This window comes from Nerophis lumbriciformis, linkage group LG14 (assembly GCF_033978685.3).
Source record: "Nerophis lumbriciformis linkage group LG14, RoL_Nlum_v2.1, whole genome shotgun sequence".
Lineage (NCBI taxonomy): Eukaryota > Metazoa > Chordata > Actinopteri > Syngnathiformes > Syngnathidae > Nerophis > Nerophis lumbriciformis.
In genome coordinates, this window is record NC_084561.2 from 17,728,824 (window position 1) to 17,747,584 (window position 18,761).

Here is an 18,761-nt window from a genome sequence, read left to right on the forward strand (position 1 = left end):
CTACAGTTTAAAACTCGATTGACAAAAAGTGCTACCCCTCCTCCCCTTTTTCCAACTCTGTTTGTAGTGAATAATTCATAACCATGTTAAAAGAGTATTTCGCCAAGTAAAATTAAATAAAAAACATGGTCAAACAATATCTGTGGACGTGAACTTAAAACGTGCTAAAGAACTAAGTCCTGTATTTTGTTGTATTTTTGTCCTTTAGATAGACAACATTCACACTCACATTCACACACTAGGGCCAATTTAGTGTTGCCAATCAACCGATCCCCAGGTGCATGTCTTTGAAGCGAGAATTGACATTAGAGCATAAAGATCTGGTATCAGCGGTATCGATACTTTCGTATCAATCTGCACATCATTAATGATAGTCTCTGACTAGAATTTTAGAAACCGTCGAAAGGAAATGGGATAAAAATCCAAAAAAGCTAAATGAAAGACATCGATACTTAAATAGTAAAAAAAAAAAACAGGTTAAGATGGGCTAAGGAAAAGCTATCATGTACTATGGATAACTGGATCAAAGTCATATTTAGTGACTCCGCATTGGGCAAGGTGATGATGCTAAAACCTTTGTTTGGTGCCATTTCAGAGAGATTTATGAAGACGACTGCCTAAAGAAGATTTCCACGGTCATTGTGTGTGTGTGTGTGTGTGTGTGTGTGTGTGTGTGTGTGTGTGTGTGTGTGTGTGTGTGTGTGTGTGTGTGTGTGTGTGTGTGTGTGTGTGTGTGTGTGTGTGTTTGTGTTTGTATGTGTGTGTGTGTGTGTTTGTTACAGTTGTAGAAAGAGTGCGTGAGAAACGTCAGCGCAGTAGTACTGGAGTGGTAGTGCTCGTAGTTAGTGCATGCTGCTCCTAGTGGACTTCAACACAAGACTTGGTTCAGAAGACTCACCTAACACCACCAACGGCAGCGAAAAACATCTAGTTTCTCGCCGCTAATGAAAAGGCCACCAGAAGATGGGTGCTGACAAAGAGGAGACCTATAACATCCCCAACATCCAAACACCCGTAGGTCAAGAGGGCACGGACACGGACAGAGGAGGTGGGTAGAAGCTTTGAGAAAGAGAGGTCCACAGAGAATTGTGTATGAGTTGTTGTATTAGGCCAAACGCCAGCTGTTCAACATCTACAACCAAATTAAAAGGGGAGAAACAGATGGACAAGATGATGAAGATGGAGGCACAGCTTGGCGAGCGACGGTATACAGAGTCATGGAAGTTCATAAAGATTAGTGGGCCTAAGAGGGCAGAGGGACACCTGGCAGGCAGCAGCCCAAGCGAGAGACTGGTATCATGGTTAACCTACTTGCGGGATCTCTTCCGAGCACACCCAGAAGTGGAAGGAGCAGCAGAGCTAATATCTGCATTCTCAGAAATTTCGACATTGACAATGGCCCTTTTACAGTCACGGAGTTTGACAAAGTAAAGTCAACCTTGAAGCAGGAAAAAAGTACTGGGCGGGACGGCATCCCTCCAGAAGCCCTTTGATGAGATTGTATTTGGAATGTGCAACTTTGCTCTGATAGAAAACATCTAGCCTGATATATGATCCCTCTCCAACATCATCCCACTGTCGAAGTCTGGAGATCTGTCTAAGCCTGAAAACTATTGTGGTATTAGCCTGATCTGTGTCACAGCGAAAATGTACAACCGCATGATACTAAACTGGATTAAGGTTACCATTAAGCCTCATCTGAGGGACAACCAAAACGGCAAGGACCACTATATCCCATATCTTGGCTTTAAGGAGATTCATTGAGGAGGTAAAGAAGAACTACCTCATGGCAATCCTCTGTTTAATTGATGTCAAAAATGCTTTTGACTCAATATACAGAGGCATAATGGTGAAAATCCTCAAGGCTTACGGTGTTCCTCCTAACCTGCTCTGGGCTATAAAAGCCATGCACAAGAACACGAGAGCCAAGGTGAAGACACCAGATGGAAACACCAAATAGTTTGTCTTTTAGACAGGTGTGCTGCAGAGAAAAACTCTTGTCCCATTTCTCTTTGTCATAGCTCTCACAAACAACAATTGACTTTCAGTGTTGGCGACTACAAAGTCATATTTTCATTTTACAACAATTTAACCAATAATGAAAAAATAATTCTACTCAGTCATATCTTTTCATCATCATGATTTTTACTTGTTTTTTTTAATACAGAAAGAGACTTACAATGTTTTATTCCACTGCCAAGTTTGTTCCATAACTAACACCTCTGATTGAAATACGTATGTCCATTATCACTGTTCTAAATCTACAGTTATTAAAGATCTCAGTTTCTTTCAGATTATAATTACTTTCTTATTTTTACAAATCTGTTTGGAATATTGTTTGGTAGAATTGTTGCATGTGCTTTGTACATGATTTTCAGGATATTCATCCTCTGCTCAAAAGACCTAGCCTCCATCCTGACCTCATGGTAAACTACCGGCCGGTGTCCCACCTTCCTTTTATTTAGAAAATCCTCGAGAAAATTGTTGCACAGCAGCTAAATGAACACTTAGCGTCTAACAATCTCTGTGAACCCTTTCAATCCGGTTTCAGGGCAAATCACTCTACGGAGACAGCCCTCGCAAAAATGACTAATGATCTATTGCTAACAATGGATTCTGATGCGTCATCAAAACACGTATTGGTATGTCAGACTTAGCCTTGTCTTGGTTTAACTCTTATCTTACTGACAGGATGCAGTGTGTCTCCCATAACAATGTGACCTCGGACTATGTTAAGGTAACGTGTGGAGTTCCCCAGGGTTCGGTTCTTGGCCCTGCACTCTTCAGTATCTACATGCTGCCGCTAGGGGACATCATACGCAAATACGGTGTTAGCTTTCACTGTTATGCTGATGACACCCAACTCTACATGCCCCTAAAGCTGACCAAAACGCCGGATTGTAGTCAGCTGGAGGCGTGTCTCAAATAAATTAAACAATGGATGTCCGCTAACTTTTTACAACTCAACGCTAAGAAAATGAAAATGCTGATTATCGGTCCTGCTACACACCAACACCTATTTATTAATACCACCTTGACATTTGACAACCAAACAATTACACAAGACGACTCGGTAAAGAATCTGGGTATTATCTTCGACCCAACTCTCTCGTTTGAGTCACACATCAAGAGTGTTACTAAAACGGCCTTCTTTCATCTCCCTAATATCGCAAAAATTTGTTCCATTTTGTCCACTAGCTACGCTGAGATCATTATTCATGCGTTCGTTACGTCTCGTCTCGATTACCGTAACGTATTATTTTCGGGTCTCCCTATGTCTAGCATTAAAAGATTACAGTTGGTACAAAATGCGGCTGCTAGACTGTTGACAAGAACACTGGCTTCCTGTGCACTTAAGATGTGACTTTAAGGTTTTACTACTTACGTATAAAATACTACACGGTCTAGCTCCATCCTATCTTGCTGATTGTATTGTAGCATATGCCCCGGCAAGAAATCTGCGTTCAAAGAACTCCTGCTTAGTCGTGATTCCCAGAGCCCCAAAAAAGTCGGCGGGCTATAGAGCGTTTTCTTTTCGGGGTCCAGTACTCTGGAATGCCCTCCCGGTAACAGTTAGAGATGCTACCTCAGTAGAAGCATGTAAGTCCCATCTTAAAACTCATTTGTATACTCAAGCCTTCAAATAGACCCCCCTTTTAGACCAGTTGATCTGCCATTTATTTTATTTTCTGCTCTGCCCCCCCTCTCCCTCGTGGAGGGTTTGGGGGGGAGGGGTGTCACAGGTTTCACGGATGAAGTGCTGGCTGTCCAGAGTCGGGACCGGGGGGTGGACCGCTCGCCTGTGCATCGGTTGGGCACATCTCTGCGTTGCTGACCTGTCTCCGCTCGGGTCGGTCCCCTGCTGGCCCCACTATGGACTGGACTCTCACTATTATGTTAGATCCACTATGGACGGGACTTTCACAATATTATGCTAGATCCACTCGACGCCCCGGCTTCCTCCCACCCACATCTGCGGTCCTCTCCAAGGTTTCTCATTGTCATCCCACTAGGTTGAGTTTTTCCTTGCCCTGATGTGGGATCTGAACCGAGGATGTCGTTGTGGCTTGTGCATCCCTTTGAGACACTTGTGATTTAGGGCTATATAAATAAACATTGATTGATTGATTGATTGATTGATATTATACTCTGCCAGTTCATGAAATTTTAATAAGTTTAACTGTTTGAATATTGGGTTTATGGTTTCCTTGTATGCATTTCCAGTATTGATTCTTACAGCTCTTTTCTGCAGAAGGAAAATTGGATTTAAATATGTTTTACAGGCACTACCCCACACTTCAATACAGTGTGTTAGAGATGGAACAATCAGTGAGTTATAGATAAAAAAAAAAACATGGCTTTTTGATTTAGCAATTCCTTCACTTTGTGTAAAATAGCAATAGTTTTAGATACTTTTTAGCTTCTGTATCATTTATATGTGATTTCCATGACATATGTTCATCGATCATAACACCCAAAAACTTGATCCTTCGACATATAATGAGCCATCCACACTTTTCCTACTACAGCAACAAATCCTAAATTTCGTGTTACTAGTATTCAAGGATTATCTATTAACATCAAAGCATCTTTTAATTTTGATGAATGAATTTTCAACCAGACTCTAACACATCTGTAATATTTTGTCCTGAAAAAAATACACTTAAACAGTTGGGAAACCATGGTAATATCATTAACGTACATGAGAAACAGTATTTGTCCAAGGACTGATCCTTGTGGTACTCCACAACTAATATTATGTAAGGCAGACTTCCAATTGTTAACTTCCACAAACTGTTTTCTGTCCTTCGGGTAACTGTTGACCCACTCCTCTTATTCCATATTTGTACAGTTTGTCCAATAATAACTTATGATCGAGCGTATCAAACGCTTTTTGAAGATCAATGAAAATACTTACTAAATATTGTTTTCTATCAATTGCAGTTGAAATTTCTTCTACCAAATCAATTATTGCTGTTGTTGTTGAGTGATTGGAATGAAACTATTACTTAATGTCATATCTATTAAATAAATTTAAGGAAAAAAAGATCTTTGAGAACTGTGGCAGCACTGATATTGGTCTGTAATTGTAAAAAGCCGTATTTGTTTCCACTTTTGTAAAAAGGTATTACTTTAGCAATTTTTATATGATCTGGAAATATCCCTTTCATGAATGATAAACTACAAATGTGGTACGATAACTAGATCTATGATGCTCTTTATAAATGTCATATTCATGTCTACATAATCTTATTTGGACACTGCTTTGCAGTTTGTAATATTTTAATTGTGTCTACTTTATCAAGAAAAATACTGTTTATATTATCTATTATAGTTTCTCCAATTTTATTATCAATTTTAATTTTTGGTATTCGTTTAGCCAAGGTCGGGCCGATGTTTACAAATACATTTTTAAAATCATTTCTACATCAGGCAGCACGGTGGAAGAGGGGTTAGTGTGTCTGCTTTTTTTGATTGATTGATTGAAAGTTTTATTAGTAGATTGCACAGTACAGTACATATTCCGTACAATTGACCACTAAATGGTAACACCCGAATACGTTTTTCAACTTGTTTAAGTCGGGGTCCACGTTAATCAATTCATGGTAAATGCCTCACAATATGAAGGTCCTGGGTTCAATCCTGCGCTCGGGATCTTTCTGTGTGGAGTTTTCATGTTCTCCCCGTGACTGCGTGGGTTCCCTTTGGGTACTCCGGCTTCCTCCCATCTCTAAAGACATGCACCTGGGGATAGGTTGATTGGCAACACTAAATTGGCCCTAGTGTGTGAATGTGAGTGTGAATGTTGTCTGTCTATCTGTGTTGGCCCTGTGATGAGGTGGCGACTTGTCCAGGGTGTACACCGCCTTCCGCCCGAATGCAGCTGAGATAGGCTCCAGCACCCCGGGACAAGCGGTAGAAAATGGATGCATGGATGACAACGGATGGATTTGTTATTTTAAATACTAAACATAAATAAAAGTCCACTTCAAGTTGAGCCAATGGGAGAGCCACTATTTCGACCATAATATCCAATAAATAACCATTCAAAAACCGCCAACAATACTCAATTTACATTTTGTGACTTGAATATTAACCAAGTATTTGTCATGATCTGTAGTCTAGATCATGTTTTGTTTAGTTATGTTCTGTTTGTTTAAGACTCCACCATTAGTTCCTGTTTTTTCGCTTCCTTGTTCGGTCACCATGACGACCGATTAGTTTCACCTGTCCTCATGTGACTCACGCACCTGCCTCTAATCATGAGACTATTATTTAAGCCTGTTTGGCAAGTTAGTCGGTCTGGCGACATTGACATTGATACTCTGATTTTGCTGTTCATGCCATTGATTCATGCTCTGCCAAGTAAGTTTTGTTTCATGTCCATAGTTTCTGCCCATGTGTTAGTTTTGTTCCCTGCGCCAAGTTTGTGTCTCCGCCTTGTGTGCGCCTTTTGTTTCTTCTTCATTGACTTTGAATAAATAAATCATGTTTTTACCTGCAAGCCTTGTCCGGTCAAGTCCGATTGCATCCCGGGAAAACGATCCACGCAGTAAGCTGCGAAAAAGTCCACGCCATGACAGTATTAGTGATATCTTTATTATAAGCGCTAACAAAGACTAACTATTTATAGCGACGCCGTGATCACTACTGTGTGTCCCTATGTTTGCATCATCGAGTGGTCTACTGCTTCCTCGCTTCCTGTAAGTTTATTGTAGATCATAAACCATGCACCTCACCTGGACAGAAGAAGTCTGAGTAGGTATTCCGAGAAGTTGGTACACTTTGACAGCCATTTAGAACCCAAAAAAGGCCAGAACGACACAAAAAGACGCTTGGTGCACCCGCCTCCCACCCCGTTTATTTGTGAGGATTATGAGATATTATTCACCTAAATGGGAATATATGTACATCTTAGCAGTCAGCATCCTAATGACAGCAGACATTGTACAGTTAGTGATGTTTTTTTTGTGTTTGTTGAAATTAATGCGGCACATATGCTTAAAATGATCAAAATACGTAAATATTAAATCTTATTATACAAACCCCGTTTCCATATGAGTTGGGAAATTGTGTTAGATGTAAATATAAACGGAATACAATGATTTGCAAATCCTTTTGAACCCATATTCAATTGAATGCACTACAAAGACAAGATATTTGATGTTCAAACTCATAAACTTTTTTTTTTTTTGCAAATAATAATTAACTTAGAATTTCATGGCTGCAACACGTGTCAAAGTAGTTGGGAAAGGGCATGTTCACTACTGTGTTACATGGCCTTTCCTTTTAACAACACTCAGTAAACGTTTGGGAACTGAGGAGACACATTTTTTAAGCTTCTAAGGCGGAATTCTTTCCCATTCTTGCTTGATGTACAGCTTAAATTGTTCAACAGTCCGGGGGTCTCCGTTGTGGTATTTTAGGCTTCAAAATGCGCCACGCATTTTCAATGGGAGACAGGTCTGGACTACAGGCAGGCCAGTCTAGTACCCGCACTCTTTTACTATGAAACCACGTTGATGTAACACGTGGCTTGACATTGTCTTGCTGAAATAAGCAGGGGCGTCCATGGTAACGTTGCTTGGATGGCAACATATGTTGCTCCAAAACCTGTATGTACCTTTCAGCATTAATGGCGCCTTCACAGATGTGTAAGTTACCCATGTCTTGGGCACTAATACACCCTCATACACACATGCTGCCTTTTACACTTTGCGCCTATAACAATCCGGATGGTTCTTTTCCTCTTTGGTCCGGAGAACACGACGTCCATAGTTTTCCAAAAACAATTTGGACTCGTCAGACCACAGAACACTTTTCCACTTTGTATCAGTTCATCTTAGATGAGCTCAGGCCCAGCGAAGCCGACGGCGTTTCTGGGTGTTGTTGATAAACGGTTTTCGCCTTGCATAGGAGAGTTTTAACTTGCACTTACAGATGTAGCGACCAACTGTAGTTACTGACAGTGGGTTTCTGAAATGATCCTGAGCCCATGTGGTGATATCCTTTACACACTGTCGCCGCTTGTTGATGCAGTACAGCCTGAGGGATCGAAGGTCACAGGCTTAGCTGCTTACGTGCAGTGATTTCTCCAGATTCTCTGATCCCTTTGATGATATTACGGACCGTAGATGGTGAAATCCCTAAATTCCTTACAATAGCTGGTTGAGAAAGGTTTTTCTTAAACTGTTCAACAATTTGCTCACCCATTTGTTGACAAAGTGGTGACCCTCGCCCTATCCTTGTTTGTGAATGACTGAGCATTTCACGGAATCTACTTTTATACCCAATCATGGCACCCACCTGTTCCCGATTTGCCTGTTCACCTGTGGGATGTTCCAAATAAGTGTTTGATGAGCATTCGTCAACTTTATCAGTATTTATTGCCACCTTTCCCAACTTCTTTGTCAAGTGTTGCTGGCATCAAATTCTAAAGTTAATGATTATTTGCAAAAAAAAAAATCTTTATCAGTTTGAACATCAAATATGTTGTCTTTGTAGCATATTCAACTGAATATGGGTTGAAAATGATTTGCAAATCATTGTATTCCGTTTGTATTTACATCTAACACAATTTCCCAACTCATATAGAAACGGGGTTTGTAAATGTGCCCATGACTACATTACATATATACTTACATCATGTATATAGAACCTCAATGGAGATGTTTGGATGTTTTTTAAGGGCTTTGTAGGCGGAATTGCTCCATTGTAAGCAGACTTTTGATCGCATTTATTTAATTTTTAGAATGCCAAAAAAAAAAAATATCGTCATGTCTCTCAAAAGGGTTGTGAATGACAGGCATAATTAAAAAAAAAAAGTGCAGTTCCCCTTTAACGGAAAGTTATTTTTTATCAGTATTTATTAAAAACCCCGTTTCCATATGAGTTGGGAAATTGTGTTAGATGTACAGTAAATATAAACGGAATACAATGATTTGCAAATGATTTTCAACCCATATTCAGTTGAATATGCTACAAAGACAACATATTTGATGTTAAAACTGATAAACATTTTTTTTTTTTGCAATTAATCATTTGATGCCAGCAACAAGTGACAAAGAAGTTGGGAAAGGTGGCAATAAATACTGATAAAGTTGAGGAATGCTCATCAAACACTTATTTGGAACATCCCGTAGGTGAACAGGCAAATTGGGAACAGGTGGGTGCCATGATTGGGTATAAAAGTAGATTCCATGAAATGATCAGTCATTCACAAACAAGGATGGGGCGAGGGTCACCACTTTGTCAACAAATGCGTGAGCAAATTGTTGAACAGTTTAAGAAAAACCTTTCTCAACCAGCTATTGCAAGGAATTTAGGGATTTCACCATCTACGGTCCGTAATATCATCAAAGGGTTCAGAAAATCTGGAGAAATCACTGCACGTAAGCAGCTAAGCCCGTGACCTTCGATCCCTCAGGCTGTACTGCATCAACAAGCGACATCAGTGTGTAAAGGATATCAACACATGGGCTCAGGAACACTTCAGAAGCCCACTGTCAGTAACTACAGTTGGTCGCTACATCTGTAAGTGCAAGTTAAAACTCTCCTATGCAGGGCGAAAACCGTTTATCAACAACACCCAGAAACGCCGTCGGCTTCGCTGGGCCTGAGCTCATCTAAGATGGACTGATATAAAGTGGAAAAGTGTTCTGTGGTCTGACGAGTCCACATTTCAAATTGTTTTTGGAAACTGTGGACGTCGTGTCCTCCGGACCAAAGAGGAAAAGAACCATCCGGATGGTTATAGCTGCAAAGTTGAAAAGCCAGCAGTTGTGATGGTATGGGGGTGTATTAGTGCCCAAGACATGGGTAACTGACACATCTGTGAAGGCGTCATTAATGCTGAAAGGTACATACAGGTTTTGGAGCAACATATGTTGCCATCCAAGCAACGTTACCATGGACGCCCCTGCTTATTTCAGCAAGACAATGGCAAGCCACGTGTTACATCAACGTGGCTTCATAGTAAAAGAGTGCGGATACTAGACTGGCCTGCCTGTAGTCCAGACCTGTCTCCCATTGAAAATGTGTGGCGCATTATGAAGCGTCAAATACCACAACGGAGACCCCCGGACTGTTGAACAACTTAAGCTGTACATCAAGCAAGAATGGGAAAGAATTCCACCTGAGAAGCTTAAAAAATGTGTCTCCTCAGTTCCCAAACGTTTACTGAGTGTTGTTAAAAGGAAAGGCCATGTAACACAGTGGTGAACATGCCCTTTCCCAACTACTTTGGCACGTGTTGCAGCCATGAAATTCTAAGTTAATTATTATTTGCAAAAAAAAAAAAAGTTTATGAGTTTGAACATCAAATATCTTGTCTTTGTAGTGCATTCAATTGAATATGGGTTGAAAAGGATTTGCAAATCATTGTATTCCGTTTATATTTACATCTAACACAATTTCCCAACTCATATGGAAACGGGGTTTGTAATTTTTTTCTGATTTCCTTTCATTTAAGACACGCTTTACTTCTGTTGTGGTCACCTCTGTTGTCAAGTATTTAAGTGGATACGACTATGAGTGGGCCCGACTTAGACTAAAAGTGGGCGCGGCCGCAACCAGATGTACTTGTACGTAACACGGAAATCGTTGCATATAATAGGACGAAAAAAGCAATACATTCAACAACTGAAATAATAACTGGTGTGTTGCATTAGCCATCACGCTACAAATCAAGTGTCCACTCTCGCATTGTCAGCACCACTGTGGGCTTGTCTTTAAGACCCGGTTCACTTCCGTTGTCGTCACCACTGAGTGGGAGCGACTTAGAGTGTCTGCGGCCACAGCTAGATGTACTTGACATGCATTGCCTTTAATGGAAACGTTGCCCCCACCAAAAGATGGCCATCATGTAGACACGTCACAGCAGTTTATGTGCACACGTGCACGTACGGTTTCATTAGATTTTACATTGAGCTGACCTGCTAAAGCCTGTAGGACCCCATTACCTACTAAACAACCTTTCAGCCGCCTAATCAGCATTTGTTCATGTTTGTATGGGCTGTATACAGTGTATAACACACATTCATACACACTCACCATCCATCCAACCTGCCTAGACAACAGATGTATTCATTCATTTTTGTGCAATTAATGGGAACATACCTAAAATGCAGTATTCTGTCAAGATATTGTAACTTCCAGGACGTTATAACCTGAATCCCCCGCAACTAGAAGTGATTCAAATAGGTGCACTGTACAGAATTGTAATCAATAAGACCTTCAGGGATTTTCTTTGTCTGTAATAACAAAATAGTTGTTGGTCAAAATTCTGATTATTATTGAAGTCAAAGCAAGAATCCTCGTGAGTTCAAACCCTGGCCGAGGCACACCAAAGACTATAAAAATGGGACCTATTACTTCCCTGCTTGACACTCAGCATCAAGGGTTGAAATTGGGGGTTAAATCACCAAAAATGATTCCCGGGCACGGCCACCGCTGCTGCTCACTGCTCCCCTCACCTCCCAGGGGGTGATCAAGGGTGATGGGTCAAATGCAGAGAATAATTTCACCACACCTAGTGTGTGTGACAATCATGGGTACTTTAACTTTAACTATGGCTTTTTAATGCGACTTTTAATCTTAGGTCAGGAGTAGCTGGTCCATGACTATTTGAAAGCCTTGTATAGTAAATAATATGCCAATACTTTAACAAAGAAAACGGAAAGAACTACAACCTAAGAATACAAATGTGAAAAGTCTGAATGCAACCACCATGTTTGTCGTTTAGGCCATGTTTTTTTTTTTTTTACAGTGACAGGAAACTGCAAAGAACTTGTACACTGAAGAGGGAAACCGCAGCAGCCTGTAGCTTCTCTTTTCCAGGAAGATCAGAGGTCGACTTCTGCACGTAAGTGAATCAACTTATGCTAAAACATACAATATAACCTGAATCATAGAGGATCAAAACATGATTTATGCAAATAGTTGCAATGCTACAACTGTTTGAATCACTGACTGATTTTGTAACCATACTTTTATACAGGTAAAGCAAAGCTTTTAACATCAAGCCGTTGTCCTCAAGTACGATGAATGTGCACAGAAATTAAAAATACAGGTTCCACGGGTTTCTTTGTCGCTAATAAATATTTGTGTCAAATTTAGTTGCCAGTAAAAGCAAATCTACAAAACTTGTTCAGACTACTTCCAGTCATCAATGGAACATTGATGACGCATGGAGTAACAGCAGATGCGGTGACATTAGTTTAGTCTGAAATTACTGTATGTCCGCTATGAATATAATACAATGTTAAACTACCACAATTATTTCCTTCTTTTGTGAACAATATAATGTAGGACACATACAGACACCATCCTATTGCTATGCACTGAGTGAGATATAACAGATTACGGGGATGGCATGTAAACAAGAGCACTAATCAGTTTAGCCATCAGGTTGGTTGCATTTAGGAGATGCAAACTTGCAACTTTGCTGCTGACATACAGTGTATCCGGAAAGTACACATTTTCTTATAATATGACCCTATTCCAAAAATAAATACATTTTTGTCCTCAAAATTTTACAGACAATACCCCATAATGATTAAGTGAAAAGTTGTGTTATTTTTAATTTAGCAAATTTATTAAAAATAATAATAAAAAAAACAAGTTTATAAGTATTCACAGCCTTTGCTCAATACTTTGTTGATGCACCTTTGGCAGCAATTACACCCTTAAGTCTTATTGAATACAATGACACAAGCTTAGCACACCTGTTTTTGGGCAGTTTCCTCCATTCCTTTTTGCAGCACCTCTTAAGCTTCATTCGATCGGATGTCTCTGTACATGAACTGGGACAAAGCTAAGTAACAGAAGTTATGAAAAATCCTGTATTCACATAAAAAAATAAATAGGTTAATCTTTACTAAATGGTGAGAACTGGTTAAAACTGCAATGAAAAAAATTAACGATATTGAATTATTTAAATTCTTAGAAGCATCCATGGATCTCAGTGAGGAGGAGTTTACTCCACTGATATTCAGAGATCGTGGAGGAAGCCAGAGGTCCAGTTCAAGCACTGGTCCCAGTTTGCAAGTACATCTCTACTTCTTTCCTCCCACAAAGGATGCATTAACAATAAACATAACAGGTGGCCACGTCTCTGCTGAAAATGTCTGCATCCAAGCAGCCAAAAAATGTGGTAAGAAATTCAAATATGTATTCTCTCAAAAGCTTGCTGCAGGAACTTTCTGTATTTTTCCCCATAATCTTATGTTTGATCTATCCAGGAATTTTACCAGTTTACCAAAGTCTTTTTGGTTTGGCGTCTGGTGACCTCTCATTCTGGTATCCTCCATCGCACATGTTCAAAACGGAAGAAAACGTACAGGTCCACTTCAGAGTCAGGTGCCTGTTAAATTACCAATTTAGAAAACAACTCAGGAAATTCAAGGATTAAACTACTTTTAAATATGTTCAAAATATATACTTGCAAATTGACATTGAGAGGGCAATTTTAAGGAGGATATGTTTGTAGTTACACATAGGGAATTAGTAGGCTACAACATACACTACTGTAAATGTCATAATAATAGCCATTGTTTTCTGACAATGTACCACCAAAGAAGTATGTTTTATTACCTTAAGAATGGTCTTCTTGGACAAGTTTGAGCTCTCATGAAGTAAATACCTGTGGGAAAAAACAAAAATCTGCATGTCAATATCTCAATGACTTTGTTTCTAATATGTACATAGGTATTTCTTTGGAAACTGGTATGGACAGGGACAAAGAATGTCGTACCGCTACACTCTGACCAGAGACAAAATCAGTCCTGTACTTGACTACTCAGTCATTGACTATCTCTTTGCCCAGGTAATGAAAACGTGTTATTTACAAGTATATTCACAAATATGCTTAGCTGTTGTTTAAGTTTCCAATTAAATTATTGACATATTCCTTTAGTGTGTAAAAATAAGTGTCGTACTATAAATCCAGTTTATAATGTATTGCTACTTTCAAGTTCAATCACCTTTTATCCTGATATCCTTGTGTTTTGAATAAATTTGCATGTATTTTTCTTTTTTAATTTTTATTAGATCGCAACTGGACTGTTCGGATTGCTTTAGAACAAGGGTTTTTAACCCTGAGGCCCAATTTTCCTACTACATAGGGACCCAAAGCCCACTCAAGTAATACCACTGAATTAGTAATCTCTCTTGAATTTAGTTGTATTCAATAATCATATCTCACCTATTTAGAGCTTACAACCGTATTAAATGATATGAAACCATGTGTTAATCACATATATTATTATTTATTTAACACATAAACCTTAGGCTTTGGTCAGACTTATTAGAAAAATAAGAACGAACCAAATATACTGCATAAGAAGAGACTCATAAATAACTGACAAAAAATAAATATGCCTACAATTACGTTGTGCTAAATCAAACTAAATTAACACTGAATATGTTTCCTAACCAAGCTGTCAATACAATTTAAGTGCAAATGAAAATACAGTTTCACTATGTTTATCATATTTTTGCGCTAAAATGGGTCATTTTATGATTTTTTTCTACATTTAAAACACTTTTTTGTGGTTTACATAATAAGTAATGGTGTTTCTTTGGTCAAAATTTTGCGTAGATTATGTTTTACAAACCACCTTCAAGCTGCTTTCTTGACGGTCTCTTCAGGGTGCGCTGTTTTGTGGGCGGTCTTATTCACGCGGCTCCACTTCGATTGCTTCTTTTCCCCAACATTTTTGTTGTAGTTTTAAGCGTTAGTCTACTAACAGATACAAGTTTGAACTATACGCTAATTTGTATAAAAAAAATTGCAACAGAGGAGGAGGCATGTGCGTGTACGACACACAACAAGAAAATAGAGAAAAAGATGGAGCTTATTGACTACAGCGCGGACTACAATGGCAGACTTGCGCTAAGATTTCTGGGTAAAACTTTAACATGTATGGAGATATCAGTTGAAAAGAGAGGGCAAAAAATGTCACAGGACAGAGCAAATTCCAAACGGCTCGTTTGGCAGAAGTATGAAGGAAGGCCAGATTATTTTATAAATATCTCTGCAATGCCTCCAAGGTTTGATTTAAAATGTTCGGGATCCCAAATACAGATAAGCACTTACCATCAGGTTACAAAAGTTGGTTTTGTATCGTAGGGCCCCTTTAAGAAACTTCTCTATGACTTCAGATTCAGGCTTATTCTGTTTGTTTAAGATTGCCATTACTGCCATATGTGGTGGAAAAAAGTATTACAACTGAGTACCCCTGCAGCCCATATGGACCACAGCTAAGAAACCAAAGTCCTCTAGGGCCGGCCCGGTACCGGTCCGTGGATCGATTGGCACTGGGCCGCACAAGAAATAATTTTTTTTTATTTTTTTTATTAAACCAACATAAAAAACACAAGATAGTGCACCAACCCAAAAAACCTCCCTCCCTCAATTACACTCATTCACACTCATTCGCACAAAAGGGTTGTTTCTTTCTGTTATTAATATTTCTGGTTCCTACATTGTATATCAATATAGATCAATACAGTCTGCAGGGATACAGTCCGTAAGCACACATGATTGTATTTTTTTATGACAAAAAAATTAAATCAATAAATACCCCCCCACCCCCGTCCGTGAAACAAATTTTTAAGCGTGTTACAAAAAGGTTGGGGACCACTGATCTAGGGGGGCGCTTGCGGCGCAACACTGTCTTAAAGGATGTTTTGCCTTTCATCCAAGCAGTCTTCGTCAGTTCATGCTCTCAAACTTAATAGGGCAGCTCTAGTTAGACAGGATGGCGTTGGTTATGGTGGCCCCAAACATTCCCAAACAAGAATGTTGTCACGCTAGGGCAGGGGTCGGTCGGCAAGCCAAAAATGTTGAAAGAGCCATATTGGACCAAAAATACAAAAACAAATCTGTCTGGAGCCGCAAAAAATTAAAAGCCATATTACATACAGATAGTGTGTCATAAGATATACATTGAATTAAGATGACTTAAAGGAAACTAAATGACCTCAAATATACCTACAGATGAGGCATAATGATGCAATATGTACATATAGCTAGCCTAAATAGCATGTTAGCATCGATTAGCTTGCAGTCATGCAGTGACCAAATATGTCTGATTAGCACTCCACACAAGTCAATAACATCAACAAAACTCACCTTTGTGCATTCATGCACAACGTTAAAAGTTTGGTGGACAAAATGAGACAGAAAAAGAAGTGGCATAAAACACGTCCTAGAAAGTCGGAGAAAGTTATACATGTAAACAAATTACGGTGAGTTCAAGGACCGCCAAAATTAGTAGGACAAAACGGCGCTCGCCAAATACTCGAATCAGTGAAGCATGTTTAATATAAACAGTGTGCTTTATAACAATTAGGGAGGTTTGTGTCATGTTTGTCCTCCTACAGAAACCATATTAAAACAAAAAATATATTTTTTTCCCCTCATCTTTTTCCATTTTTCATACATTTTTGAAAAAGCTCCAGAGAGCCACTAGGGCGGCACTAAAGAGACGCATGCGGCTCTCGAGCCGCGGTTTGCCGACCCCTGCGCTAGGGCATCTCTTTTGGATCAAACGGCATCCTTTTAGAGATGTCATATCTGGTCTTTAATTGTAAACTGATAAAGCAAACATGATGAACAAAATGCGGGCAAAAAATTTACACCAAACTAGGGTTGTACAGTATACCGGTACTGATTAAGTACCGCGGTACTAATGAATTGAAAAAAACAATACTATACTGCCTTTGAAAAATACTGGTATTTTTTTTCATCCGCATGCTGCCGAAAAATGGCAAATAAAGTCAATTCTACTGGTTAATAAAGAGGGTGCGTGAAGTGCAATATGGAGGTGTTTGGGATTCAAAACTACCGATAAAGATGATGTTTTAAACACGGAAGCGACAAGCTGCAAGCAATGCTTTAAAACATGCCTCGCAAAGGTGGCATGATTAAAGTATGACCACCTTTGCTTTAAACGTAGCTAATCGATTAAATAACAACCAGTCAGATCGACAGGTAATATAGTTAATTAGGTCCTCTGTTGTGCACATACAGTTACATTGACACACACACAGCTGCTAAGCTTTATGCCAAATATTAGCGGAGTTAAAACCGCCCATGTAGCGTAAACTAATGTAAGTGGAATAACTGAATTTTGTAACAAATTGCTACAATTTGCATTTAAACCTTAATGTGTGTAGTTTCAGCCAAAGTATTGTTTTAGTATTTACTAATGATTGTATTTGTCTTAAAGCCCAGACTAAGAGTGGCAACCGTAGATCATAAAACATAATGTCAACAAAGCTTTAGATTTTATTCTACCCTAATCCTAGATTACGGCAGACTATAAATCAAATTGTAAATTGTTCTTTGTGGGGAAAAAGAAAAGCCCAATGTGTTTAATGCCTTTTAATTTTAATTGTAATCTTCTAAATTTGTTCTTTGGGTGCAATAAGAACCATATGTTTAACGTATCGTAAGATTTTTTTGTTAAAATGAAGCCAAAAAAAAAAAAGTCTGTTGTCCCCTTCATTTTGATCCTTCATTTTGAAAAGTATCGAAATACATTTTGGCACCAGTTCCAAAATATTGATATTGGGACAACCCTACACTAAACAGTCCAGTCGCGATAATAATAAAATAAATGAATGAGTGAGAATATTCGCGGTCAAGTTCATTTCTACTACTGATTTCTTTGGTGGTATAGGTACGAAGTGACTTTATCACCGGTGAGGCAGGAGTTGCTCCGCCTCTGAGTGCTCAAGAAGAATGCCTGGGCCTTGCAGTACTGGACTTGTGGAGGATTGCAAAGGAGCAGCATCAGAGTGTAAGGGATCTCTGCAAGACTGTCAGGTATTTATATAGACACCGGTATCATTTCATATGCTTGAAGGCAGCTTGCAACAGTCTCACAACTGGAAAGTTTCAGATTCAATCCCCGGTTTTGTCCTTGTACCTTGAATGATGGGACATTATTATGTGAATAACAGATGTAATTGTTTCTATTGGAGCATAAACACAGTGCTGCGTAATATCGTTAGTAGTTCAACTACATTTCTCAATAGAATAGTTGCAGCATAGCTGTTTTCTACATCAAATAGATTTTCAGTGCTAAAGCTACTTTCATGCCCAAGTAGAGCATTTTTGTGCACAAAAGCTACATTTTTTAAAGCATTTTAAACTTTAAAAACATCTCTCCTGTATTACGTAATTGACCGATTATGATGTGTTTAAAAAGATGCCCACGAATAATCTGATGCAGCAAAAATGAATAGCAGCAGCGCGTAGTTGGAAACAAAGTAAGAGATTTCAGAGATGTCTAAACCCTGGCCGTATCTAAACAAGTTCACGTCATTTATTGAGAAGTTCCTGTCGACATCCAACAGATTTAAGGACACACTTTCAGCTATTGCCATAAGTTAATATAATAATCGTCCGCTAAATTACAGTAGTCTCCGAAAGTCACTCAGAAAGCAAACATACCATTAGAATTTGTTAGAAACATGTCATTTGGCAGGAAAGTATTCATAATAATAGTTGATACACAGGTGCAATATTGTCATTGAAGTTGTGCAATGACAATAAAGACCTACCTACCTCCCTACCTTTGACTAACACAAACTGAAAATAAATTTGTTTTGTTTAATAGAGAAAGATGACCACCTCTGCTATTATAAAATAATATTTATTTAGTACACGCCTGTTTAGTTATGTTTATAAGGCAGCGGTGACTCAATAACAAAACAATATTCATATTTCATTGCTTGTAAGTTATTCACGT

General features: G+C 39.0%; 1 protein-coding gene and 1 long non-coding RNA gene across 2 annotated transcripts in view; one reads left to right on the forward strand and one right to left on the reverse strand.

Moving 5' to 3' along the window:
• Nucleotides 1-11,830: 11,830 nt before the first annotated feature.
• The window catches only part of jak3 (Janus kinase 3 (a protein tyrosine kinase, leukocyte)), a 39,145-nt gene continuing 32,214 nt past the window's right edge, over nt 11,831-18,761 (forward strand). Inside the window, exons 1-5 of the mRNA XM_061941910.1 lie at nt 11,831-11,863; nt 12,947-13,153; nt 13,242-13,359; nt 13,708-13,825; nt 17,688-17,833. Of these exons, the coding sequence (XP_061797894.1) occupies nt 12,955-13,153; nt 13,242-13,359; nt 13,708-13,825; nt 17,688-17,833 (581 nt within the window). The 5' untranslated portion in view covers nt 11,831-11,863; nt 12,947-12,954. The remainder of the gene's footprint in view (nt 11,864-12,946; nt 13,154-13,241; nt 13,360-13,707; nt 13,826-17,687; nt 17,834-18,761) is intronic.
• Nucleotides 12,558-18,761, reverse strand: part of LOC133616552 (uncharacterized) — a 45,464-nt gene continuing 39,260 nt past the window's right edge. Inside the window, exons 3-4 of the long non-coding RNA XR_009816877.2 lie at nt 13,594-13,642; nt 12,558-13,363 (exon numbers count right to left, since the gene is read on the reverse strand). This is a non-coding gene — a long non-coding RNA (uncharacterized lncRNA). The remainder of the gene's footprint in view (nt 13,364-13,593; nt 13,643-18,761) is intronic.